Source organism: Gopherus evgoodei, chromosome 9 (assembly GCF_007399415.2).
Source record: "Gopherus evgoodei ecotype Sinaloan lineage chromosome 9, rGopEvg1_v1.p, whole genome shotgun sequence".
In the NCBI taxonomy this organism is placed as follows: Eukaryota; Metazoa; Chordata; order Testudines; family Testudinidae; genus Gopherus; species Gopherus evgoodei.
In genome coordinates this window covers 66074567-66100869 of record NC_044330.1, presented here as the reverse complement: position 1 = coordinate 66100869, position 26303 = coordinate 66074567, and the positions used below count along the sequence as shown (strand labels likewise).

Sequence of the window (26303 nt, the reverse complement as noted above, 5' to 3'; positions counted from 1 at the left end):
TTGAAAATCTGGGGTTTAGGAGCCTATCTTTGACTCAAAGTCAAAAGCTAAATGCTATTAGCAAGTTTGCCCATATCTGTGTTTTAGGTATGTACAGCTCCTAGCACAACGGAGCCGGGCCTACTACAATACAATTATTCACATATGCCTAGAGTGTTCAATGAGTCTAAACTCAATGAAAGGGATACACAGGCAGTCTAAAAAAAGGCACAGTAGCTTGCGAAGTCCCCCCAAAATGAGACTCAAAACAGTGAATTCTTTCTTTGAGGTGTTCAGCTTTCGATAAACTGGGCCTGATTCTCAGAGAGGCAGAGCAGTTGCAGCTCCCATTCAAATGGAATGAACAGAGATCTAGTGTAGATGAGAAAGGGGTGTTTTAGGGCATTGAGTACTGAGTAAATTTATCCCGTAAATTACTAAAATGTTATTGTCTAGAGAAACAAGAAAAGGTTGGGCCAAATCTCAACAATCAATTGTGTGCGTGACCTCCAGTACTTCAGAGACATGGCATTCTTACTAGGCCTCCGGGGACACCATGATTAAAGACAAATATACACAAAGTAACTGTGAATAACTTCTTAAGAAAGAAAAAGGAAAAAAAAAACAGAACTCCAGCACGCAAACCACAAGGGTCCCTTCAGTCCCAGTCCCCTCTGACTGTCTACCTGTGGAGCTCTTTCAGCAGAGACTGCACCTTGGACAGTGGATCCATTCCATTGCGGGATGCTCCAATGGATGTTATTCCCCCGTATCAGTAGGGAGTCCTAGCTCAGTGTATTAAAGAGAGGTGAACAGTTTATGAACGGGCAGAGGAGCTTTGTTTACAGGTCAGTGAATCCTGTTTGGTTTTTCATGGATAACCTAAACAGTTTGTCAATGGGCAGAGGTAAATAATCTTAACTGAGCCCTGTGAGTCAGTTCCTTCAAAGAAGCTGTTCAATAAATCGTTCATTTAAAATAGCGATGTTACATACAATCCCACCAACTCACTTTAAGGAGTGGCCTTGAGACAGGCAAATTAATGAAAGTCAAAAACACTTAGATTGAAATGAAATTCCACTCTCACTCTGTTAACCAAGGTTAGCTGATCTCTCCTTTCCAGGAGTTCACAGTCTAAACAAACTGGGGTTTAACAGGAAAAAATTACTAAACATAGCATTGTAATATCCCAGTGGATTCTTATGTTAGTAATCATTCATAGCAAGGCCATTTACTTCCATATTTGTACATAAAACATCTCACTATTCACAGAATAATAATATCTGGGAGTTACCATATGAAGGGCATAGATACACAACATTTACAAAAAAAAAAATCCCAAAAGAAGTTTATGTCATCTTAAACAAGCAATGAATAAACAACGGTTTTTGCTATAAAATGGAAGCATGAGGTAAGAAGTAACCAAAACTTCTATAGAACATGTCCCAACTATAAATGGTCTCCTTAAAGTTAAAACGGACAAAGACTGTAGACAGTTTACACAAGAAATCCATTTCAATACATACACTTCTCTGTGTGGGTTCAAAACTAGTGCTTTGTCTTTGAAGAGAGGCAAAAGCAGCGGGGAGGGGGATTAAAAGGAGGCACAAAGAGGCCCTGGCTTAGGTTTTATGGCTTTTGTAACGCCAGTCTATAAGCATCATTCCTACTTGGATTTTCCTAATTAAGAACCTTTTAATACTCTTTTACAGAGCCAGCCTTCTCCATCAGGACATAGATATCCCAGGCTATTTATTTTTTATAGGTTGTGTCTGTACCAGACTGACGTCTTGCACAGATGGAAGTTCTGCTCTCCAGAAGACACGTTATCTGTTTGCCTTTCTGACATTTATAACGTACCATTTGCAGTACACTTACAAATCACAAAGACTCCTCTCAAATACTCTATGCAAGACAGAGATCACCGTAGCTGACATTTATCTATGTATTTCAGATATGATCTATAGGAAAATAACAGGCTGTTGAAGCAAAATAAGTTATAAAGCTGGATTCAAGGGTCTGTGCAAACACATTGAGATGAGATAAATTGAGTTTCCTGGCTAAGAAGGTCTCATCCTCTGATGCTTTTGACACGTCACTGGTTGACAGAAAGCTGGGTTTTCTACAAGGGAATTCCTAGCATGGTTATATCCTACTATTTCACAACATGAACATCCAAGAACATAAACGTGAACTACCACGAACATCCCGTGCATGAACACAAGAGTCATTAGCTCATAAAATCCAATGAAAACAAAAGACAAACTTGCAATAACATCAAATGCTAATAAGTTATCTTTCTATCAATGACCATTTTTGCATCACTACTGATCAGGTGGCTTTGTGACATGGATCAGACCAAAGTGCCCTCACTTCTCTCCAACAATGGCCTGTAACAACTGCTTCAGTGCAAAGTGCACCCTGGACGATGACAGGATAACTGCTTCCCTAGCCCTCTCAGTCGCACATCAGCTAATGCCCTCACACAGGAGGGATTAGAGCCCTCCTACTTTTGCCTCTGTACTGTAAACATCAAGCCTTAGAAATATTTAACCCTTGTTTTATTTTTAGCCCTGTTAAACTCTTGGCCTCAGTGATCTTCACAACGAGCCCCGTCTGGTATTAAATTTGAGGAAGCATTACTTAATTTGTTATCTGTGTATGAATGACCTGAAGAAATCAGGTATGATTATGGTCTTCAATTCATTTCTGAGGAAACACATATTCCTCGGGACATTGCATTAACAAATGCGCATTGGAAGGAATCATTTGAACACCTCATACACCTTGTTGGTGTCAGGATCCTGACAAGGGCAGTCAGGACCAAGGATCAGAATAGGGTTAAACCTGAAGCTGAGAGGAGCAAAGGAGTTCATAGTCAAGTTCCAAGCCAGAGTCAGTACTGAGGATCAGAGTCCATGTCAGGTTTCAGGATCTGGATCAGGAGGCAAGGTCCTAATGAAGCCAAAGTCAAAGCCAGGAGTTTAAAAACAAGAATAGTCAGAGCAGCTACAGGAAATTTACACTGTTGCCTACTCTTCCTGGAATGTCCCTTGGGTTTATTTAGGGCAGGGAATCATGAAGCTGCTGCCTGTCAGACACCTTCAGGTGTGACTTCCCAGGGTCTGCATCCACAGCAAATCATGAGCAGTAGAATGTGAGCTGGTTACTATGGCTGCTGGGTGGCCGCATGGCATTGTCTCCTGCCTGATAGCTTAGTAGGCACAGGTTTAAGACCCACTGGGCCTTACATTGTCCCTCTAGGGATACCGTTTGCATGGGCAGCTGTGTCAAAGTCTGTCACAAGACTAGGACCACTGACCTGGGATTGCTTGTCTGCCCCATAGCTCTCCCAGTCTACAAGGTATCAGAGGAAGCCACATTTAATTTTCAAATCCCGTATCCCGTGGACCTCATACTAGTCGTGTGTTTGCATCTGCACCAGAAGTGACCGTGGCTGATGAGCTCAGTGAGTGGAGGTGCTGTCAAAGTAGGTGTGATAAATGAAGTCTGGGGAGGGCTCCCTTTTATGGACACCCAGCCAGCCAGTTAGCTACAAAATCCCTGTTAGTAACTATTCTCTTCTTGCTTTACCAGTAAAGAGTTAAAAAAGCCCATAGGTAAAAGAAAGGGAGTGGGAACCTGATCAAAAGAGCCAATGGGAGGGGTAGAACTTTTTAAAATTGGGGAAAAAAAACAAAAAAAACCCTTCCCTTTGTCTGTTGTTCTCTGGAGAGAGGGAACAGAGCAGGAGAGGGCTGGAGCTATGCTATAAAAAGCTTTAAAATTAGGTATGAAAAAGCATCAAATCATACCTCAACCCTACTTATCTGAAACCCCAATTATGTAAGTAAATCAGGGAAGGTCTAGGAAGACGCAATTAGGGTTATTTCTTTTATTTCTTATTGGCTTGTGGACTCCTCTGTGTTTAGGGTGACCAGATAGCAAGTGTGAAAAATCGGGACGGGGGTGGGGGGTAATAGAAGCCTATATAAGAAAAAGCTCCAAATATCGGGACTGTCCCTATAAAATCAGGACATCTGGTCACCCTATCTGTGTTAACCCAAGATGCTTTTGTTTTGTTTGTAACCTTTAAGCTGAATCTCAAGATAGCTATCTTGATGTTTAATTTTTGTAATTGGGTTTTTTAAATCTAGCAAAAGCCTAAGTTTCAGATGTATTTTCTTTCTGTTCTGTTTTTAATAAAATTTGCCTTTTTTTAAGAACAGGATTGGATTTTTTGTGTCCTAAGAGATTTGTGCATATGTTGTTTAATTAGCTGGTGACAACAGCTGATTTCCTTTGTTTTTCTTTCTCAGCTCTTCCCCGGGGAGGTGGGGGTGAAAGGACTTGCGGGTAGCCCACAAGAAGGAATTCCCAAGTGTTCCTTTCTGGCTTCTCTAAAAAGGGAGGAGGGGTTTGCACTTGGGCAGTGGCAGCATCTACCCATCCAAGGTCAGAGAGAAGCTGTGACCTTGGGAGTTTAATACAAGCTCGGAGTGGCCAGTATTAATTTTTAGAATCCTTGTGGGCCCCCACCTTCTGCACTCAAGGTGCCAGAGTGGGAAATCAGCCTTGACATGGTGGCAGTTGTGGGATCATTTTAAACCAGAAGCACAGACCTCAGGATTTTTAAAGGACACATTTTTCCTTTTGGCAGCCTGAAAAGCCAGGGAGGTTTTTCTTTCTTTCTTTCTTTCTTTTCCTTTGCTGCCTGAAGGAGAACAGGCATGCAAAGAGTTCACCCTGCCATGCCAGGGAGTCCAACAAGCAGTTTATTTTTTGTGGCAATGAAATAGGCTAGAGTAGGGCAGCCGGTGCATGAGGTTGAGGTCAGGCACTGAAACCTTAGAAAAAACAGTCTTCCAAATCAGCACACCACCGAGAAGACAGACCCAGATCAAGCCCAGACATCCAGCTCCATGATAGAAATGCAGGGAGGGGATGAGGGACCGGGAACTTCCCAGGAGGGAAGGGTCAGCCCTCCCCAACCCGAGATCCAGGTGCCAGGATGGAGGAATGTCCTTAACCCAGGCCAAGTTCTAACTGAGAGAGAAAAGAATTTCTTCCTAGAGGCAAAGTGCTTGGAAGCAGAAGCGGAGGAGAGGAGAGAGGCGAAGCACTTGGAAATGAAGTGTTTTTAAGTGGAGCTGAAGCGCTTAGAGTTGGAAAAGCCTAAACTGGATCAATAGGTGGCCCTAACAATCCTTCTCCAGGTACCACTCCCCATTCCAAAAAATTCCCTACATACAAAGGTAGGCAATGATACAGAGGCCTTCTTAGAAAATTTTGAAAGGGCCTGCATTGGGTACAACATACCTACAGACCAGTATATGCGGGAACGGAGGCCACAACTTAGTGGATCCTTAGCAGAGGTGGCAGCTAAAATGCCTAAAGAACACATGAAAGAGTACAAACTTTTTAAAAACAAGGCCAGAATTAGGATGGGGCTAACACCCGAGAATGCCCATTGGCGGTTCAGAGCCCTGTAAAAAGTTGGGATGCCTGGGTATCAAGAGCAAATGTTAAGTCTCTGGAAGAGCTGTTTCTCCTAACACAAATGGAGCAGTTCTTAGAGGGTGTTCCCGAGGAAATACAAAGGTACATCCTAGATATGAGGCCCAAAACTGTAATCGAGGTGGGGGAGATCGGAGCCAAATGGATGAAGGTGGTGGAGAAGAAGAAAGCTAGTAGCAGTTGGTGGGGATACCAGAAGGGGCAACCCGAGACAACACCCCACCATCGGGATTGGTGGAGTTGATGGATATGGCTGGGTGGAGATGGGGGTGGAAGCCACAGGTTGCATAGAATGGAATCTGCCCAGTGAGGATGTGGTCAGTGTTGTTGTAAGCAAACTCTGCTTGGAGTAGGAGGCTCGACCAGTTGATCTGGTGGAAATTCCTGAAGCAGCACAAGGGTTGTTCTAACACTTGATTCACTCATTTGGACTGACCATCAGTTTGTGGGTGTCACATTCTGGGGTGCAATCCAGACCAGGAGTGGTTGTGTCACTATACGCTTTGTAACCCTGTGTGCCTCACAATGCTTTCTTCTCTAGTTCCCAACTTGTGCTGCTCACAATCATCCTACCAGCATGCAGGTCACATCCTGGGTGTCTGTGTGTAGCTGCAGCCCTGATCCAACAGCTCTGATTCCAGAAGCTTGCCAGCAACACACCAGCCACACTCTGGCTTCTAGCAGCATTGGTTACTATGTGCAGGATGACCCCAACGCACTCCCAATCCCAGATTTTCCTACAACCGTGTGTTCTTCACTGTCCAGCCCCCTCCAGAACAGTTTACATTAAAAATAAAACAAGTTTATTAGCAAAAGAAAGGTTTTTAAGTGAATTCAAGTGTAAGAGATAAAGTTAGAGAGCAAATAAAAATGAAAACATGCATCTCCAAGTCTAAAACTTAATATAGCAAGTTTTGGTTAAAGGCTTTGCTTAAGATGGCATTTCTCATCAACAATCTTCCAGCAAGATGGTCAGGATCTCTCCCAGAGACCTAAATGTGCTGGTGCCTTTTTCTTCTTAGGTGAAAAAGAGAAAACTTGGGATTTTCTGCCTCTTTCTTTTACAGTCTAATGACCCTTTCAAATGGACTCTTCTGAAGGTTATCCCTCAAAGCAAAGTTCATTCAATCAGTGAGGAAAAAGACATGGAGTCTGGTCGTGAAGGAAGCTCCATGCTTTTTCTTCCCCCACTTGTGTTTGCTAAAATGCTAATTGTTCTGTTTCCTGCCATTTCCCCCTGGAGACCAGGTGAAGGCAGTGCTTTTGTGGAGCAGTGCTGTCAGCTGGGTGATTTGGCATGAAAACCTTGGAGACGAAGCTCCTATAAAAGTTAGCAAACTCCAGGAAGAGCTTCAGCTTGTGACACTTTTGGTCTCACAATCAACATTAAGAAGACAGGAGTGATGTACCAGCCTGCGCCAGGAAAGCCTTATGTAGAGCCTGCTCTCACAGTGAATGACCAAGCGCTCCAGGCAATGGACAAGTTCATCTACCTCGGCAGCACACTATCATGTGCAGTTCACAATAATGATGAAACCAATGCCAGAATTGCCAAAGCAAGAGTGGCCTTTGGCAGACTATATGCAAATATATGGGAGCACAGATGTATCAGTCTACAAACAATATTGAATGGTCTATAAAGCCTTCGTGTTGCCAACTCTGAGTTATGCATGTGAAACCTGGATGGTGTACAGATGCCATGCTGTGAAATTGAATCACTTTCACATGGGCTGTCTGAGGAAACTGATGAGGGTCAGATGGCAACACAAGATTCCAGACACTGAGGTCCTCATATGGGCAGACATTCCAAGCATCCATTCTGTTGATGAAATCACACATGACATGGACAGGCCATGTCACCAGAATGTCAGATGAGTGATGGCCAAAGAAGATATTTTATGGTGAGCTAAAGGAGGGAAAGCATTCTCAGGGAGGCCAGAAGAAACATTTCAAAGACTCCCTCAAGTTATCCTTGAGGCATTTCAACACTGACCTAGAAGATTTTGGGAAGATCTTGCTCATGATCATTCTACTTGGTGAAGCTTCATCCATACTGGAGCTACAGTCTATGAGCAGAAGCAGAGCAGAAGCACCAGCAATGTAAATCTCACAACAGCAGCATGTCTGCTGTTCTTGTTCAGTGTGCCACAGACCATTCAAAGCTCAAATTAGCCTGATCAGCCACATGTTCACAGAAACCAAACTAATCAGTAATGTCATGGTCATTGTTGAACTCAAAGGACAAACACCTCTTTGTATTTTTGCAACACTGACAACGCCTCTGCCCTTTCAACTGATGTTAACTCACTACAGATATCACTGCTTTCCCGAGTTGAGTCAGTGTGTCATTCAGCCATTCAATAAATGAGGTGGTGTGCCTCAGTTTTTCCTTCTCAACAGCCGATCATGTTTACCAGGGCTTCTCTGCTGTGAGAGGCTTTAAGTCTATTCACATGTATTAGCTGTGGAACAGCATTACCATGGGGCTTTTTAACATGATTTTTCATTTACAACTTCTATTATCTCAAGAGGTCCTTGCCAAGAATTTTGCATTCTGTACTTTTTCACAGGCTTAATACCAATACCAACTCTCCTATTACAAAAAAATGTTTACAAGTATTTTTATCATACCACATCTTTTGTTTGGATTGACTGTCTTTGATATTAGTTTGAACAATACTCATCACGGCTTAACTTTTTTCTGAATCTCTGCACATATTCAGTCACTGCACATCTTCCTTCATCTCAGTGCTCCCTTCCCAGGGGTCTCTGACAAGATTGAGGGGTTCCCTCATTTTCCTTCCATATAGGAGATCAAACAGGGAGAACCCTGTTGATTCTTGGGGTACCTGCCTATAAGCAAACAGCAGAAATGGTAACAATTAGTCTCAATTTTGAAACCTTTTATTTGCATACATTTCCCCCATGGATTTTAGGTCCCATTGAATCTTTCCACCAAACCATTTGTTTCTGGGTGATATGGGGCATAACTTCCATAGCTCACTGAATAGCTGAGACAGGAAATTTGACCCACAGTCAGATCAATTGTTTGTAGGGAAACCCCCTCTGCTAAAGATAGTGAGAAGGGCTCTTGCTACAGTTTCTGTCTCAAAGTTAGACAGAGCTACTGCCTCAGGATATCTGGTGGGAAAATCCACATTAAATCTGAACTTTAAATCTGAATTTATAGAGAGCATCTCAATGCCATGTCAAGGTAGCTGTAAAGATCACTATCAAAGAACAAAGAGCCAGTCACACTGCAGGGGTGCCCTATAACACAATGATGGGCCTGCTATAAGGCCCCATACAGACATATGAGAAAGTTGCCTGCAATGAGGGAGGAGCCTGAAAGAAAATGCTTTCATCCCAGGATCCTCCTGTGTAGGGAATGAGTAGCTATGTGTGACTTATGGGGCCCAGCAGAGACCAATGGAAAAACCTGGGAGCTTTGTATTTGGGTTCCAGGCATGGAGGTGCTCCTGAGTCCTGGCCGTGCATCCCAGGGGAGACTGCTCTGAGATCCCGGACATCCTGTAGCCAGAGGCACTGCCCTGACTGGATGATTATCTTTGAGAATTCATGGAGAACAAGAAAGATCCCAGAGGACTGGAAAAGAGCAAATATAGTACCTATCTATATAAAGGGGAATAAGGACAATCTAGAGAATTATACACCAGTCAGCAACTTAAATTCAGTACCTGGAAAGACACCGGAGCAAATAATCAAACAATCGGTAAGCACTAGAACAAGATAAAAGTAATAAACAACATGGATTTGACAAGAACAAATCATGTCAAACCAGCCTAATATCATTCTATGCCAGGGTAACAAGCCTTGTGGATAGGGAAGAAGCAGCAGATGTGATATATCTCAACTTTAGTAAGGCTTTTGATACTCTCACAACTTCCTCATAAGCAAAGTAGGGAAATATACACTAACCTACTGTAAAGTGGGTACACAACTGGTTGGAAAAGTGTACAGCAATTCTGTGCTTAACATCCTCTCGCTTAACATTGTTTCGATCTTACATCCCTGCTCAATTACAGAACATGCTCCATTTAAAGTTGTGCAATGCTTCACTATAATGTGGTTTGGCTGCCTGCTTTGTCCACAGCTAGCTTGCGTTGTTCAGGAGGCAGGGGAGGGAGTGGGAGCCTGTGAGCCGTGTCCTTGCTCCTCCCCCTTCCCTCCTGATTCCTGAACGCCATCTAATTGCCGCAGGCAGGGGGGAGGAGCGAGGACATGGTGTGCACAGTAAAGGGGGAGGAGAGGGGAAGAAGAGGTGGATTAAGGATGGAGGCTTGGGGGAAGAGGTGGTGTGGGTGGGCTGAGAGTTGACCCCCCCGACACCCCTGGTGCTTGCAGAGTAGGGGAAGCTGCTGCTGCTGCTGCTGCTGTGGCACAACGTGTTTCTCCTAGCCTACAGCATTTTCAACCTCTTTGCCTGCCTCATTGTCTCCAGTTCTAGTGGACTGTGCCTGTGTGGGGTAACTCCCAACTATAGTACTGTACTGTATTGCAAAAAACATTTCCCTGGAACCTAACACCCCTCCCCCATTTACATTTATTCTTATGGGGAAATTGGATTCGCTAAACATTGTTTCACTGAAAGTCACATTTTTCAGGAACATAACTAGAATGTTAAGTGAGGAGTTACTGTATTCAGAGTAGTTGTCAATGTTCACATTCTAAGCTGGAAGGACATATCAAGTGGAGTCCCACAGGGATCTGTCTTAGGACCAGTTCTAGTCAATATGTTCATAAATGGTTTGGATAATGGCTTAGAGTGCACTTATAAAGTGTGTGGATGATACCAAGCACTTTGGAGAACAGCATTAGAATTCAAAATGATCTTGAAAAACTGGAGAAATGGTCTGAAGTAACAGGATGAAATTCAATAAGGACAAATGCAAAGTACTATCCTTAGGAAGGAATAATCATTTGCATAAATGCAAAGTGGGAAATGATTATCTAGAAAGGAAGGAGTACTGCAGAAAAGGATCTGGGGATCATAGTGGACCACAAGCTAAATATGAGTCAACAGTGTAACACTGTTGCAAAAGCAGCAAACATCATTCTGGGATGTATTAGCAGGAGTATTGTAAACCAGACACAAGAAGTAATTCTTCCACTGTACTCAGCACATGCAAAGCCTCAACTGGAGTACAGTGTCCTGTTCATAGAATCACAGAATCATAGAATATCAGGGTTGGAAGGGACTTCAGGAGATCATCTAGTCCAACCTCCTGCTCAAAGCAGTACCAATCCCCAACTAAATCATCCGAGCCAGGGCTTTGTCAAGCCTGACCTTAAAAACCTCTAAAAACCAGTTCCGGGCATCACATTTTGGGAAAAATGTGGACATACTGGAGAAAGTTCAGAGGAGAGCAACAAAAATTATTAAAGGTCTAGAAAACATGACCTATGATGAAAGATTGAAAAAACTGGGTTTGTTTAGTTTGGAGAAGAGAAGATTGACAGAGGGCATGATAACAGTCTTCAAGAATGTAAAAGGTTGTTTTAAAGAGAAGAGTAAAAAATTGTTCTCCTTATCCACTGAGGACAGAAAAGAAATAAAGGATTTCAATTGCAGCAAGGAAAATTTAGGTTAGACCAGAGGTTCTCAACCTATTTATCATTGCGGGCTGCAGCACCCCCACCTAGAGGCCCCTCCACAGAGCAGGACCAGAAGGTGAGACCCAGGCGCGGGACTGGGTAGCGGGATCTGGACCCCGCCAAGGGCTAGGTTTTTTTTTTTAGCACATAGCTGAGCTGCCGCTGTGAACTAACTGGGCTGCATTAAACCCATGGGCCGCAGGTTGAGAACCCCTGGGTTAGACATTAGGAAAAACTTCCTAATCGTCAGGGTAATTAAGCATTGACAAAAATTACAAAAATTGTGGAATCTCTGTCATTGGAGGTTTTTAAGAACATGTTGGACAAACATCTGTCAGGGATGGTCTAGATAATACTTAGTCCTGTCTCAGTGCAGGGGACAGGACTAGATGACCTATCGAGGTCTCTTCTAGTGCTATATTTCTATTATCCTATTATTCCTAGATAGAGAATAAGTAAAACAGCAATGAAGAAATTTACAAAGACAAAACCAGGATGTAAAAAAGTTTTATTTTTAAAAAATACAACTTTCAACAGCTGTGACATGGGCATTTACAAGTTCCCTGAAATGCTTTCCATCTGCTTTCTGCGTAGTCAGCACAAGCACCAGGACTCGTGAGAGAGAGTGACTCACACCCCAAAGCACCACAGGCCAACACAGCCTGAATCTCACAGAGCAGATCTGAAGAGAACAGTTCCATTAGCTGTCTCCATCTCCACAGGAAATTATATGGGGTACACAACCATGCCAATGGGGCGGTGTCTGGCAGGACGTGTGTGCCACAGGCACTCTCTGTAAATGGAGGTTGTGTTCTCATGTCTCCCCATATCTCAGGAATCCCTGTCCATGGTTTGAGCAGCTCACAGTTTGCTATGAATACACAGATCTGCTCTTGAGAAACATTCAGGAGGAGGGAAATGCTCTGTTTATGACCTTTGCAGCAGCAGTTCTTCCACAGTTCAGCAAGACAAAGGCAACGGAAGACACACAACGGTAAACCCAAAGGAGAGGTCACTATTAAAATACAGGCATTTACTAGGACTCTTGTTTCCCAGCTGTATAGAAACTTAAATACCCTTCTCCTTTAAAATCAGATTATTTACAAAATGATCCCCACAGCGTGGACACATGTCACACTGTTCTGCTGCCATGACACTGGCTTTAGTCTAGGTTTGCTTTTAAATCTGAAAAAGTGTCATATCTCATATGGTAGAGAAAATAGCTTTGTAACGTAAGTGACCTTTAGGCTCATAAGCATTTTGCAACGTCATATAAACCTTTTCTTCTCTTTTAAAATGTACAGAATTTCTAGCAAATAATTGTATAAAACACTGATTTTTTCCCATTCTTTTAATGCTAGAAGCCAGAAAGTCTCTTTTTTACTACTCCATATTACAGTGTATGCTGCTCAAAACATGCAAGGTGAGAGAGATTGGGGACACAAAACACATATAAATCGTCAAAACATTAGTTAGTTAGCTGGGTTTAAAATATATCAAAAAGTCAAATAGTAGCAAAGAGTTTGTTCATGTTGGACATGTACTTAAGTATAAGACAAAAGAAACTGAAAGAAAATGTTACAGCACCTGAGATTCATTTAAATTTCTTCCATGGGTCTCCAGCTAGGTGCTGTCTTACATCTGTGATTTCAGTCATGGGATATTCCATAAAAGTATCTATAATTTACTCATGAAAACCATTGCACATGTAGGTTAGAGTAATATCCTATGTTTGTCTGGGGTACATATTCTGTGATTGTTTTCAATGACCAAAGACAATCAAACTGAAAATTCAAGTCATTTTCAGTCCATCAAAGCCGCAAAATTTCCATCTTTTCTCCAGGCTAGCCCCAACTCCACTCAGCTCTTGTTTGAAGGTGTGCTGCAGTCTGCTCATCAGAACTTCCACTTCAGTGGGACAAATCTGTGGGAAAGAAGTGAAACTTTTACTGAAAATAAACTGACTTTTGGCTTGAGAATCCCAACATGTTTGCAGTTTTGTAAATGCTGACCCCAGGCACAAACACCACTTTCTGCAGTATTTAGGATTTCCCAAGATCACCCGTCCAAGTGCTAATGGTGACCCAGCCTGCTCCTGGTTAAGTTATGAGATGTGTTGTCATCACAGTTTGAGAAGGGATGGCTGCAGACATAAAGAATACTAAAAAGAGGAGGAAGAAAAACTTCTCATTATTTGATTATGAGATTTGAAATAATGGATTCAAATAGAAACAAAATGCAAATGAATATTGCTATGGACTCAAGAACATCTTCTGAAGGGGGAGAGGAATCACAGACATGCAAAATATTCAAGTCACATCTCAATGTGCATCTTCTGGAGGTGCTTGTCTTTAACAGCCAGGGACCAATTAATCAGCAAATGGAGTTCTAGAGAGACTCTAAACAATCGCAGCACTGATAGCCCCTTCAAAGGGGAACTACAAATCAAACCCTACTTTGCTTGTTGATTTTTCTGTTACACTGGGATGAACAGGAAAGGCCATCTGCTAGTTTCTGCTTTGTCCCCCACAACATTTTGTTTTTATGTTACAAATATCAGATCCTGAGATGACTTTCCCTGGAAGACCTTAACAGTCTTTGGAAAATCCAGAAGTTGAAACACATATTGCTGCTCTCTGTCATGGATCCACAGGACCTGCGCTATGTCCCAGCTTTTTAATAGTCTCTTGGAGGAACCCGTTCAGTATGCAGACCCCCAAGGGGTCCCACCCTTCCTTAAGGGCAGGGAACACCACTTCAACACGTCTGAAACTGAGCCTTTGGGCTCCAGCACTGCTGTTTTGCACCATAAGTTCTGCCCAGTAAGTCCAACTGAGAAAGACTCCTGGTCAGACTTTTACACTCTTTAGGGATCCATGAACCTTAGTAAGTATTAGCAGTGACACCTGACAGCCTCTTCAAAACAAGGTTTATTAGTCAACTGGAATGCAGCACCGGGAAGCCCTTAGGTTAGCACAGAGTAGCACATTTCGGGGCTGGGAGAACTCTGCGGCTGACCTGCTGCATGGCCTTGAACAAATCACTTCATCTCTCTCTGTTGGTTTGACTGATGGTACTCATGAGCTAAGCTCTGTGGCCTTTCCTGTGAAGCAGTGCACCTCAACCAGAGGGTTACGGCATCCTAGGAGGGTCATGAAAGGCAATCAGAGGGACAAGAGACATTAGATACTATATTACAATCTAAAGCAAAGAAAATCTGGCTCCCCACTCCCTTCCCCTTCACGGTTGTATATTCTCTATCAACCTCCCAAACACACATTATAGAGGCTTTTATATTCTTACTATGAAAACAATAAATGTAAAGGGGTTATGAAAATGTTTTGAATTAGTGCTTGCCAAGCTGAAAAGTTTAAGGGACACTGGTGTGAACGAGGCACCTGGATTGGCTATGCTGATTGAAAGATTTCTTTGTGAGATTTAGCATGTGTCTATGTGTGATGAAGTGGGGATTTTGGTAATATTTTTATTACTTCAATGCATGCTTCAGTTTCCCTCTGTGTTTTGCATTGCTATGCACGGAATGTAAAGGGTTAAACGTTGCTCTTGGTGCTTGCTGTTGTGTCATGTAACTGTCTGGGGTAGTATAAATGCACCATTAAAGGATTGGCTGAAACTGACCCATATCCAGGGAGGGTACGGAAAGACAACGGGAATCCCAATGGCCAGGCTGTTCACATCTACCAACCAACAACCAAGAGGAAGGTGATTTTCCCCCACCCTTTGGAAAACAAAGGGGAAAGGTGTCAGGTGGCTGGGCTCAGAGCTGGCCTTTGCAGAGACTCACACACTCACCTGGGACTGAGTGACAAAGGCACAGAGACAGAGAGAGGGAACCAAGATGGCTTCAGTGGCAGCATGGCTCCAGGGAGCTGTGGCCTGGCACTGGGCAGGCTGAATTCTGTCTTAACTTTTGTTTCTCTTTGCTAACCTAAGGACTTTCAGATTATGTAGCCAGGTGCCTAATACACTGTCACCTTGTTTCGAGAAGGCTGCCTGCTGCGGCTGCAAATTCTCACAGAGAGCATTGAGGCCATGAGAGGGTCATTCCCAAAGGTCTGGTTGGTTACTAGCTGGAAAACAGACCAGACCCTGTGGATCTGCGACAGCATCATCTTGTAAAGATTACAGAGCTTGGGCTGTTACCTCCTTGGGCTCGATGTGACTTGATCATAATTTGGACACCATCCAGGAGGTGACGGAAGTGAGCATCTTGGACTCCCAGGGCATGTCTATGTGAACACTTACTGAGCAGCAATCTGTGGTGTAACTCCACAGTGCTCAACATGTGCCTGTCCAAGGGAGATGAGGTGAGTCACCACTCAAGCATGCAGCAACTGACTTACCCTTCCAACAGAGCCTGCATATGGCAGCAACCTAGTCCTGAGCCAAGTCTGGGTCAGATAACCCCTGGCTCAGCTATTTCTCCAATCCTACCAGAGCTGCAGATCAGTTTGTGCAACAGCCCTACTAAGCCAAGAACCACACTGTGAGATGGCAGGAGAACAGACTCTAGAGACTCCCAGCCTGCTCTTGATCCTGTTTCTGTTCCTGCCCCAGATCTGCCCAAGCCCTGTTCCAGTCTTGTCCTTGCCCTATTCTGATCTTGCTCCACCCCCGTTACCAACCCACTCCAGCTTTGCCTTCACTTCCCGGCTCTCCCTGGATGCTTGGACTCTGACTGCCCAGCTTCAACCTTTGGCCTGTATCTGGACGCCAGCTTGGCTTGTCCCTGGACTCTGGCCACCCAGTTTCAACCCCAGGCTTGCACCTGGACTCCAGCTACATGGCTTGTCCACAGACTCTGATCTTAGTTCTGACCTCCGACTCCCCAGATCTCGATTCCAGCGCCACCCCTGGCCCAGTCCCAACCCTACATCCAGCTTCGACCTCCACTCCAACCAGCAGGCCTGACTACCAGAAGACAGCACGTGACACATAGGGCCTATCAAGAGAGATGCTCTCACACACCCTGCTATCACCACCAATGCAGCACGGTCAGAATACAGTCACCCCACCCCACCCAAAAGGTCAGACCTACATACCCAGAGGGAAGCCCATCTCTATCCCCTCAATGGCTGGTTGTACCCTCCACCCATCCACCTCTGTCTTCTGAGACAGAAAATCATCATCCCCACCACGCCAGGCCAGTATCCAGCTCCACCATTGCTAAGAGAAAAGCACAAACAAGCAGGAAATGAGAAGGCCAACAGGAATTTGAAAAGCAAACAGTCTAAGATAGAAAAACAAATAGCAAGAACTTTTTTCACTAAATCAGCAGCAGAAAACATGGAAGAGAATCAACAGGTCCATGAGGAAGTTAAGGGAACAACAAGGAGAATAAGGAAGTTGCAGAGAAGCTAAAAGACTTCTGTGCCTCAGTCTTTGCCACAGAGAATAATGCAAAGATACCTGTTCCAAAGTAATTAAGGTGAGGCTCTCTTAGAGATTGAGCTGTCCAAACAGAAAACACTGGAAGAAATGGTAATGAGCCAAAAGGACAAGAGAGCATTTCTCAAGGGAGCTGAGAGAAATTAAGAATTAAGTGGTTATGTTGCTATCAAAAATACATGATCTGTCCTGTAACGAGATACTACACTGGTGAACTGGAGGGGAGTGAATACTGTATACATCTTTTAAAAAGGCATTAGAGTGATCCTGGAGAAATACAGAACAATGAGCTCTACTTCCCAGTCAGGAAAATTATCTGCAAATTAATTAAAAAGAGAGTTATAAAACAACCTTGATGAACATGATATTGTACACCAGGGACAAACCATAAAGGCAAGTCAATAGAATTGCGGATATAGACGAGTAGGAAAACATAAATAACGTAGACTTTCAAAAGCCTTTGGCAAAGTCCCTCACTATTAAGGCTATTAAGCAAACCAAGACATGGAGTGAGAGAGAAAAACTGCCAGACATCATCAGAAACTGGTTAAGAGATGCTGCACAAAACAAAAGCCAGAACAAATGACTCATGCTCCTTGTGCTACAACTTGCTTGTTTAGCTCTTATTTTCAACACCTTTCTCCCCCTCCATTTGTTTGTTCCATCCACCTGTTCTGCTCTGTTGTAACCTACATTGCTAGGTCTTTAGGGCACAGAGAGGTGTTCAGTAAGTGTCGGCTCCCCCCACCAAGCCCCAGAAGCTACTACAAATTCACGTGAATGTCCTCACCAAGCTGCTATCTCAAATTCTGGAGTGAGCCCAGAAGTGGAAGATGGGGAGGAGGCAGCATGAGGAGATGGTGACCTGGGGTTCTGGGAAGCCAGGAGCCAGGTCTGAGGGGTCTTGCAGGTGGGAGGGGTGCAGAGGTCCCAACTATTCCCAGTCTCTCCAGTGAGACAGGATGGCAGAGAGGTCCTGACCAGTCTTGGTCTCTCTAGTGGGAGAGGAAGGGGGGAGATATCCTGGTCTCTCCGGTGAGAAGGTGGAGGAAGTGGGGAGAGTCCCCAGCTGGTCCTGGTAGATCTGCTGGGAGTGGAGTGGAGGGAATGGAGATTCCAGCCAGTCTCTCTCACCCAGAGCAGGTCCTTGGAGATGGGGAAGAAGTGGCAGCTGAAGCTGTCAGTGACCAGCCAGAGCAGGGTGTAAGGAGATGGCGGCCTGGGTTCTGGGAAGTGAGAGTAAGAGACCCTTGCCCAACCACACAGAAAAACAACTACCTTCCTGGGTCAGGTCTGCCTAGACAGAAAGTGACCCTCCTCCCCATCTTAGTCTGCCCAGAGAGACAGAGACCCCAGCACACCTACCTTGGCGTCGAGCCGCTGTAAGTAGGAACAGATGTATTCTATGCTTGCTCCAAATGGGTGAACATGAAGAAATGTTGAAATTATACCTAGGGAAATAACATGGCAGGGGTCATTCTTGTGATTCAGCTGGGAGCACCAAGGGCTTTCCCTGCACACACTGTGCCGAGTCCTGGCCTGTGTGCTGCAATGTAATGTGGAGCAAAGCATTTCTTTGGGCAGCAACTCAGACAGCAATATCCCTCAGTCCCATACAGACAACTCTCAAAGTGATTGGGAAGCTCCTGCAATGGGCAACATGAAATACTATGAGATGCAGCAATGGGTCTGCATCAACATGAGGAGGACAGGCCCTCAAAGAGGTGGAAGGAGACAAATGGGGAGAAGAATGGGAGATACAGAGGAGGGAGGTAGTGGCAGGTATGCAAATTAGTTCCCAAACATTTTGATGAATCAAATGAAGACAGGTCTGGCTGTGCCCAATAGGAGCAGAAACCACCTGACCATCAACAGAGCAAGCAGGCAGCAGGTAGATGAAGCAGACAGGCCCCCAGCATATCTGTGAAGCAGTGCCCACAGCACCAGAAGCAAAACGAGCCCAGACCCATGAGACCCAGGCCCTAGGATTCTGTCTCCCACCCAGAGACATATGGTCCTCTACAGCCCAGCCTTCAACTCTTTGGGATTGACCCCTAGGACAGCAGTTTGGAAATCTTCTGCAGTTGACTTTAATTGATTTGCGGGGAGGAGACAGCTCAGAGGGAATTAGAATTTGGAGGGTGTTTATTCCTGAGGAGCATGGGGAAAGGAGGAACAGATTTGGGATGGGACAGAATGTGTATGGGGGAGCACAAGGTGTGTGCAGGGGGAGAGGGGCTGGTTTGAGGGCTCAAAGCTGCAGTTTCCCCAGAAGGAAACGAAAGTTTCCTTCAGGAACTGGGGCCAGGTTGGGGGTCTCACTGGGACTGGGAAGAAGGCAGAGCTGGGGATGCCCTGAGGGTCGGGAGTGCTTTAACAAGGCAGCACCCTCCACTTTCCTCCTGGCATGTGTTTTGAGAGCAACTAAGCAGCGTTCTGTCAAGAGTCTGCTGTCAAGAACCTGGGTTAGGAGCTGCCCATTACCTCTTCTTAAGACTGTCTCAGACACAGGGGGGCTTGAAAGACTCAACATCATTATGTCTAAACTCAGTATTTCTAGAACGAGTGATAACAATATAAAATTACCAACGAAAACTGCAGGGCATGAAAAATTACAAAACAACCATATCAGATGCTCCAAAATCTCTGCTTTCATTTCTTCTGAAGCATCTGGCATTAGCCACTGGGCTAGATGGACAATTGGTCTGACCCAGTATGGCCATTCTTATGTCCTTATCCTCAGTAGCATGCAAGACTTTGGAACAAATTGTGGAAGAGAATAATTAAATTAATGAGGTAAATAGAAAAGGGGTGACTACCCTGATTTCCTTCTTTGAGAAAAGAACTGATTTTTTAGATAAGGGAAATGCAGTAAAAATAATATGTTTGGACTTCAGTAAAGCATTTGACATGGTACCACATGGGAAATTATTAATAGAGAAAATGGGAAAAATAGAGAATTGTAAGGTGGATAAAGAACTGACTAAAGGGGAAAAAGCAATGAGCCGTGCTGAAAGGTGAATTATTGGATGGGAGGGAGGTTACAGACTGGTCTTGGAATCAATCTCATTTAATACTGGAAGAAAAAAAGGAGTGTAATCAAGGGTTCCTCTTCACCATGAAGTCTAGAAGCAGATCTTTTAAATGGAAGCTTCAATTCTGGAGCTACCCTGAGATGACTAGTTGATTTGATGATCAAAACATTTCTCAGCAATAATCATGACAAAGCCAGAGTTATGATTAACAGTGTCAATACAACAGAAATTAACATATTAATACATTTTAAAAGTAGCCAATAGCATTGAGCTTGATACAATCTAAGGGCTGGATTCTGGAGGCAGACAGAGCTCTGCTTAGCACAGGGTGATGGGTGGCAAAACAGGTTTTACATCACATTTACTCTCGCCTGGGTCTGGCCAAAAGCAGAATCAGCCTCGAGGGTTATTCTTCCTTATACCTGGCAGCCTATGTCCCCAGCAGATCATTTGGGCAGCTGGGAATAACTGACACAGAGACAAGCCAGCCATTGCCCCTACACCAGGGGAGCACTAGGGGAGCTGGGTACACAACATAGGAATATACCTAAGTACACTGGAATATACCACATGGGGACTCTCTACACCAGGTGCATTTCCAGCTGGCCAGATCTACTGAGTTTCCAGCCCCTTTGCACCATGGGATCCAAGAATCAGATCGTGTAAGTGAGTCAGTTCTGCTCTGTCTAAAACTTTAAAGCTCTTCTCATCATATTATCTGAGTGTTTGGCTGTGTGGCCCTTGTTTATTGCCAAGAGAACATGATCTCACTGCACGGTCTCTGTTCCATGAACTGGACTGAAGCCTGTTGGTAACGGTCTAGGACAGTGGTCCCCAACCTTTTCGTCTGGCGGGTGCCAGATGAAGGACCGTGGTGGCGGTGGAGCATCCGCCGAAATGCCACTGAATTTCTGTGGCATTTCGGCAGCGACACCTCTCAATGACATCACTTGTCGACGGCAAGCAACGTCATCGAGAGGCGTCGCCGCCGAAATGCCGCAGAAATTCAATGGCATTTCGGTGGATGCTCCACCGCCAGCCAGGACACGGGTGCATTTAGATGCCCCCACGGGCACTGCGTTGGGGACCCCTGGTCTAGGATCTTGGCTGTCATTCAACCGACCCTGGGTGAACTTCTTAGTTAGTTAGTCCAGCATGGGTGACGCTGGGTGGTAGCTGGAGAGTGGTCAGTTGGTTGAATTTCAGCATGCTTCTGAAGTGGTGGTAGTGGATTTCCTTCCTCAAATGAAAAGTTGTTAATCTCAATGATTATGCATCCCAGATGCTTTAGCTAGTAAAGGACTGGATCAGCATGGCAGGCAGCTCAGTTTTCCTGCAATACTTTTAAAGACTTTATTGTGTGAATAGAGCAAATGCAGAGAAGGAAGGGATCACATTATCAACGTAAGTTCATTATATGTTTCCTGGTGCCCCAATTCCAGTGTGGGCAATTTTCTCTGAGAACAGGCTAATGGTTCTTCATAGTAGAAGGTGCCAGGCTGTGGACATGTGTGAAGGCGAGTGTAGTTTAACAACATAATTCAGTCTAGAACAGTTTAGTGGGTCATGATTTAGCAGCTGCTATGATGGAGGAGCACTTATGGTCCATGAGATTTTGGACCTTAAACATGATCCTGGATCCAGGACTATATATTGTCTATCCTGTACTTCAGAGCCCTGTCAATTGGAGAAAAAGGAGGAAATTTTTTAGTAGCAGGTTGTTTAAAAAAATGGAAAATGTTTGACACTGCTCAGAGGTTTGGAATGTGAAAATATGTCCCAGGGAGGCAGATGTGGCCTTGTCTAGATGAGAATTCAGTGGAATGATGCTAGCCCTAGTTCGACCTGTGACAATGCAACTGCACTTTAGCAAGTGATAAAGTGATAAAAGCCCAGCAGAGAGAGTGCAGGCAAGGGGATCAAAGCTGCATAATATATTTATATATCAGATGAAAGTCACCAACCCATAGACAGTACCAATGTGCACAAGTGTACAGCATGTGTCACTGAGTGACAAGAACAGATCTAGGTACATGACATGAGACCTCTACGTGGGCAATACACAAAGGGTAAAATCCTGGCTCTAGTGAAGTCAGTGGGAGCTTTGCCATGGACCAGCATTTCATCCCTGGCCTGCTATTGTAGCAGTCCATGAAACTGAGGAAAGAAGCACATACAGTGAGACTGGAAGAGCTGCATTTACAATACCTCCTGAGAGCATCTCTCAAGGAGTCTGAATCTATATAGCATGGATGGCAGCATTATAACAGTCTTATCATTAGCAGACATACTGTACCATGAGTCTTACCTACTAATAAAGCTTCTCGTTCAGATTTGACAGGGCTACAGCTCAGGGTCCTCTCAAGTGGGCACTCTTTCTCCTGGCTAGATGCACAGATCCTGTAAGTACTGCTCTCCTGCAAAAACAACACCATCCATTCCATACCTGCACAATACAGCACTCATTCTAATTAATTAAATGCCAGCTTAGTTTTTAACTTGAACGGTTTTTACAGAGTTGCTATTTTTGTTTTCCTGGTTCAAAATGCATCCCACAAAACACATGGGATGTGCAATGGGGGACACTGGTCATATTGCTGTGGGAACGTTTATATTTTTCTTGATCAATTCCTTCCACTGTTAGAAAAAGGTGTTCTTACAGTATTTTGCATATAACAGACTATTAGCTTAAAAATAAATCTTAGATGGAAATAGTAAGACTAATGATGATAATGACACTAACCTAATTTCTAAAGCACTTTGAGAACTATGAATGAAAAGCACCATATAAGAGCTTGGTATTATTATTATTAACAGTTGTGTTCTGTTTCTCTAGGTATTAAATTCCCTGAATTTAAGTCACACTGGGATTGGAAAGTCAAGCTGGGTTCTTCCCAACACATGCATCCTCACCATTAATAAAGGCCTTGGCAGGCCATAGTAGGCCCCTAGTGATCCCTATGTAACCTCATTGCCTCCAACAGTTTTCCACAGGAGTAAATGACTGAAACTTAGTATACAATTCAGCTGATGCTGTTCAAAATAAGAGGAAAAAAACATGGGTGATGTCATGGTAGGAATCTGCAGTAAAGGAAATCAGGAAGAGGAAGTGGATGAGGCATTTCTAGAACAAACAACAGAAATATCGAAAACACAGGCCCTGATAGTAATGGGGGACTACCCAGACATCTGTTGGAAAAATAATCGGGAAAAACACAAAATTTTCACTAAGTTCTTAGAATGAGTTGGGGACAACTTTTTGATTAAGAAAATGGAGGAAGAAGTTAGGAGGGGGACAGCCATTTTAGACTTGATTCTGAGAAAAAGGGAGAAATTGGTTGTAAATCTGAAGGTGAAAATTGAATTTGGGTGAAAGTGATCATGAAATGATTGATTTCATGATTCTGGGGAAAGGAAGGAGTGATAGCAGCAGATTAAGGACAACGGACTTCAAAACAGCAGACTTTAACAAACTCAGACAACTGATTGTAAGTGCGGTTTGCTGACATGAGCAGGCCCAACTTAAGGCAGGACATGCCTGAACAAGCAACTGCTGAACAGGCCTGAAAACATAACTGCTGAAACAGCTAACTATTGGGAGTATGTTTATAGTAAACAAAGTAGGCAGAAACACCCTGAACTTATAAACTTCCCTTACACAATCTCCAAACCAATTGGTCTTTACATGCAAGAAGTATAGACTCATAGACTTAAGGTCAGAAGGGACCGTTATGATCATCTAGTCTGACCTCCTGCACAATGCAGGCCACAGAATCTCACCCACTCACTCCTGTAACAAACCCCTAACCTATGTCTGAGTTACTGAAGTCTTCAAATCATGGTTTAAAGACCTCAAGGTGCAGAGAATCCTCCAGCAAGTGACCTATACCCCACGCTGAAGAGGATGGCAAAAAACCTCCAGGGCCTCTGCCAATCTTCCCTGCAGGAAAATTCCTTCCCGACCTCAAATATGGCAATCAGTTAAACCCAGAACATGTGGGCAAGACTCACTAGCCCGCATCCAGGAAAGAATTCTCTGTAGTAACTCAGATCCCATCCCATCTAACATCCCATCACAGACCACTGGGCATATTTACATGCTAATAATCAAAGATCAATTAATTGCCAGAATTAGGCTATCCCATCATACCATCCTCTTCATAAACTTATCAAGCTTAGTCTTGAAGCCAGATATGTCATTTGCCTCCACTACTCCCCCTGGCACACTGTTCCAGAACTTCACTCCTCTAACTGTTAGAAACCTTCATCTAATTTCAAGTCTAAACTTCCTAGTGTCCAGTTTATATTCATTTGTTCTTGTGTCCACATTGGTACTAAGCTTAAATAATTTCTCTCCCTCCCTGATATTTATCCCTCTGATATATTTATAAAGAGCAATCATATCTCCCCTCAGTCGTCTTTTGGTTAGGCTAAGCAAGCCAAGCTCTTTGAGTCTCCTTTCATAAGACAGGTTTTCCATTCCTCGGATCATCCTACTAGCCCTTCTCTGTACCTGTTCCAGTTTGAATTCATCCTTCTTAAACATGGGAGACCAGAACTGAACACAGTATTCCAGATGAGGTCTCAGCAGTGTCTTGTACTAACACCTCCTTATCTTTACTGGAAATACCTCGCCTGATACATCCTAAAACTGCATTAGCTTTTTTAACGGCCATATCACATTGGCGGCTCATAGTCATCCTGTGATCAACCAATACTCCAAGGTCTTTCTCCTCCTCTGTTACTTCCAACTGATATGTCCCCAATTTATAACCAAAATTCTTGTTATTAATCCCTAAATGCATGACCTTGCACTTTTCACTATTAAATTTCATCCTATTACCATTATTCCAGTTTACAAGGTCATCCAGATCTTCCTGTATGATATCCCAGTCCTTCTCTGTATTGACAGTACCTCCCAGCTTTGTGTCATCCGCAAACTTTATTAGAACGTTCCCACTTTTTGTGCCAAGGTCAGTAATAAAAAGATTAAATAAGACTGGCCCCAAAACAGATCCCTGAGGAACTCCACTAGTAACCTCCTTCCAGCCTGACAGTTCGCCTTTCAGTATGACCCGCTGTAGTCTCCCTTTTAACCAGTTCCTTATCCACCTTTCAATTTTCATATTGATCCCCATCTTTTCCAATTTAGCTAATAATTCCCCATGTGGAACCGTATCGAATGCCTTACTGAAATCGAGTAAATTAGATCCACTGTGTTTCCTTTGTTTAAAAAATCTGTTACCTTCTCAAAGAAGGAGCTCAGGTTGGTTTGGCACGATCTACCTTTTGTAAAACCATGTTGTATTTTGTCCCAATTACCACTGACCTCAATGTTCTTAACTACTTTCTCCTTCAAAAAATTTTCCAAGACCTTACATACTACAGATGTCAAACTAACAGGCCTATAGTTACTCAGATCACCTTTTTTCCCTTTCTTAAAAATAGGAACTATGTTAGCAATTCTTCAGTCGTACGGTACAACTCCAGAGTTTAGTGATTCATTAAAAATTCTTGCTAATGGGCTTGCAATTTCATGTGCCAGTTCCTTTAATATTCTTGGATGCAGATTATCTGGGCCCCTCAATTTCGTCCCATTAAGCTGTTAGTTAGCTGTTAGACATTAGTAGCTAGGAAAGATGTATATAAACTGTGTGATGTGTGACATGAATTGGAATTGTGGTACACCCTGTATCTAAACGCCCTGCATCCTGGCCTGGACAGTGTAGGCAAAGAGCTGTAACCTTAAAAAGTAACCTGAATGATGAGTTGGAGTCAACAGAATTTTTTGGATGCCAGAGAACTGGATAAGTCTTCTTCCAAAACTGGACAAGGTGTTCTGGATAAGATGAGTGGAAAGATCTTGGAGAAAATCCCAACACTGGTAGGTAAGGTCCCCTTGGAAGAAAATCTAAAGGATGAAGGAGATCAAGAGAGCTGGCAGTTTCTCAAGGAGACGATATTAAAAGCACAACTGCAAACTATCCCGATGTGAAGGAGAGATAGGAAAAACAGTAAGAGGCCAATATGGCTCCATCAAGAGCTCTCTAATGACCTGAAAATCAAAAAAACAAATCCTACAAATATGGGAATATGTGTAAATTGCTAAGAAGGAGTACAGAAAAATAGCACAAGCATGTAGAGCCAAAATCAAAAACACTAAGGCACAAAATGAGATACACCTGAAGGGACATAATAGGCAATAAGAAGAGGTTCTTTAAATAAATTAGGAGCAAGAGAAATACAAAGAAAAGTGTAGGTCCCTCTACTTAGCAGGGAAGGTAAGCTAATAACTGATGATATCAAGAAGGTTGAGGTGTTTAATGTCTATTTTGCTTAAGTCTTCACTAAAAAGCTTAATGGTGACCAGATATTCAACACAACTAATATTAACAAGGAGGAAGGAGCACAAGACAAAAAAAAAAGGGAAGAATATTTAGCTAAATTAGATGTAGTCAAATCAGTAGGGCCTGATGAAATTCATCCTAGGCCAATTAAGGAACTAACCAGCTGAGGCAATCTCTCAACCATTAGCAATTGTCTTTGAGAATTCATTGAGGATGGGTGAGGGACCAAAGGGCTAGAGAAGTGCAAACACAGCACCGATCCTTAAAAAGGGGTGGAACTGGGAAACTATAGACTGATCAGCCTAACTTCAATCCCTGGAAAGATATTGGAACAAATTTGTAAATAATCAATTTGTAAGCGCCTAGAGGATAATAGGGCTATAAGGAACAGCCAGTATGC

The 26303-nt window shown here is 43.6% G+C and overlaps 1 protein-coding gene across 6 annotated transcripts in view; it reads right to left on the bottom strand.

The window, feature by feature from the left end:
- Window positions 1-11603: 11603 nt before the first annotated feature.
- The window catches only part of ENOX2 (ecto-NOX disulfide-thiol exchanger 2), a 150573-nt gene continuing 135873 nt past the window's right edge, over window positions 11604-26303 (bottom strand). For 4 of the 6 annotated variants that reach the window (XM_030574514.1, XM_030574512.1, XM_030574513.1 and 1 more), the window contains 3 exons: window positions 21865-21973; window positions 17887-17972; window positions 11604-13036 (listed from right to left, as the gene is read on the bottom strand). In XM_030574514.1, the coding sequence (XP_030430374.1) occupies window positions 12905-13036; window positions 17887-17972; window positions 21865-21973 (327 nt within the window). In that variant the 3' untranslated portion in view covers window positions 11604-12904. Of the gene's footprint in view, window positions 13037-14130; window positions 14255-17886; window positions 17973-21864; window positions 21974-26303 lie in introns of all 6 variants that reach the window. The other 2 variants (XM_030574517.1, XM_030574518.1) reach the window with 2 other exon arrangements.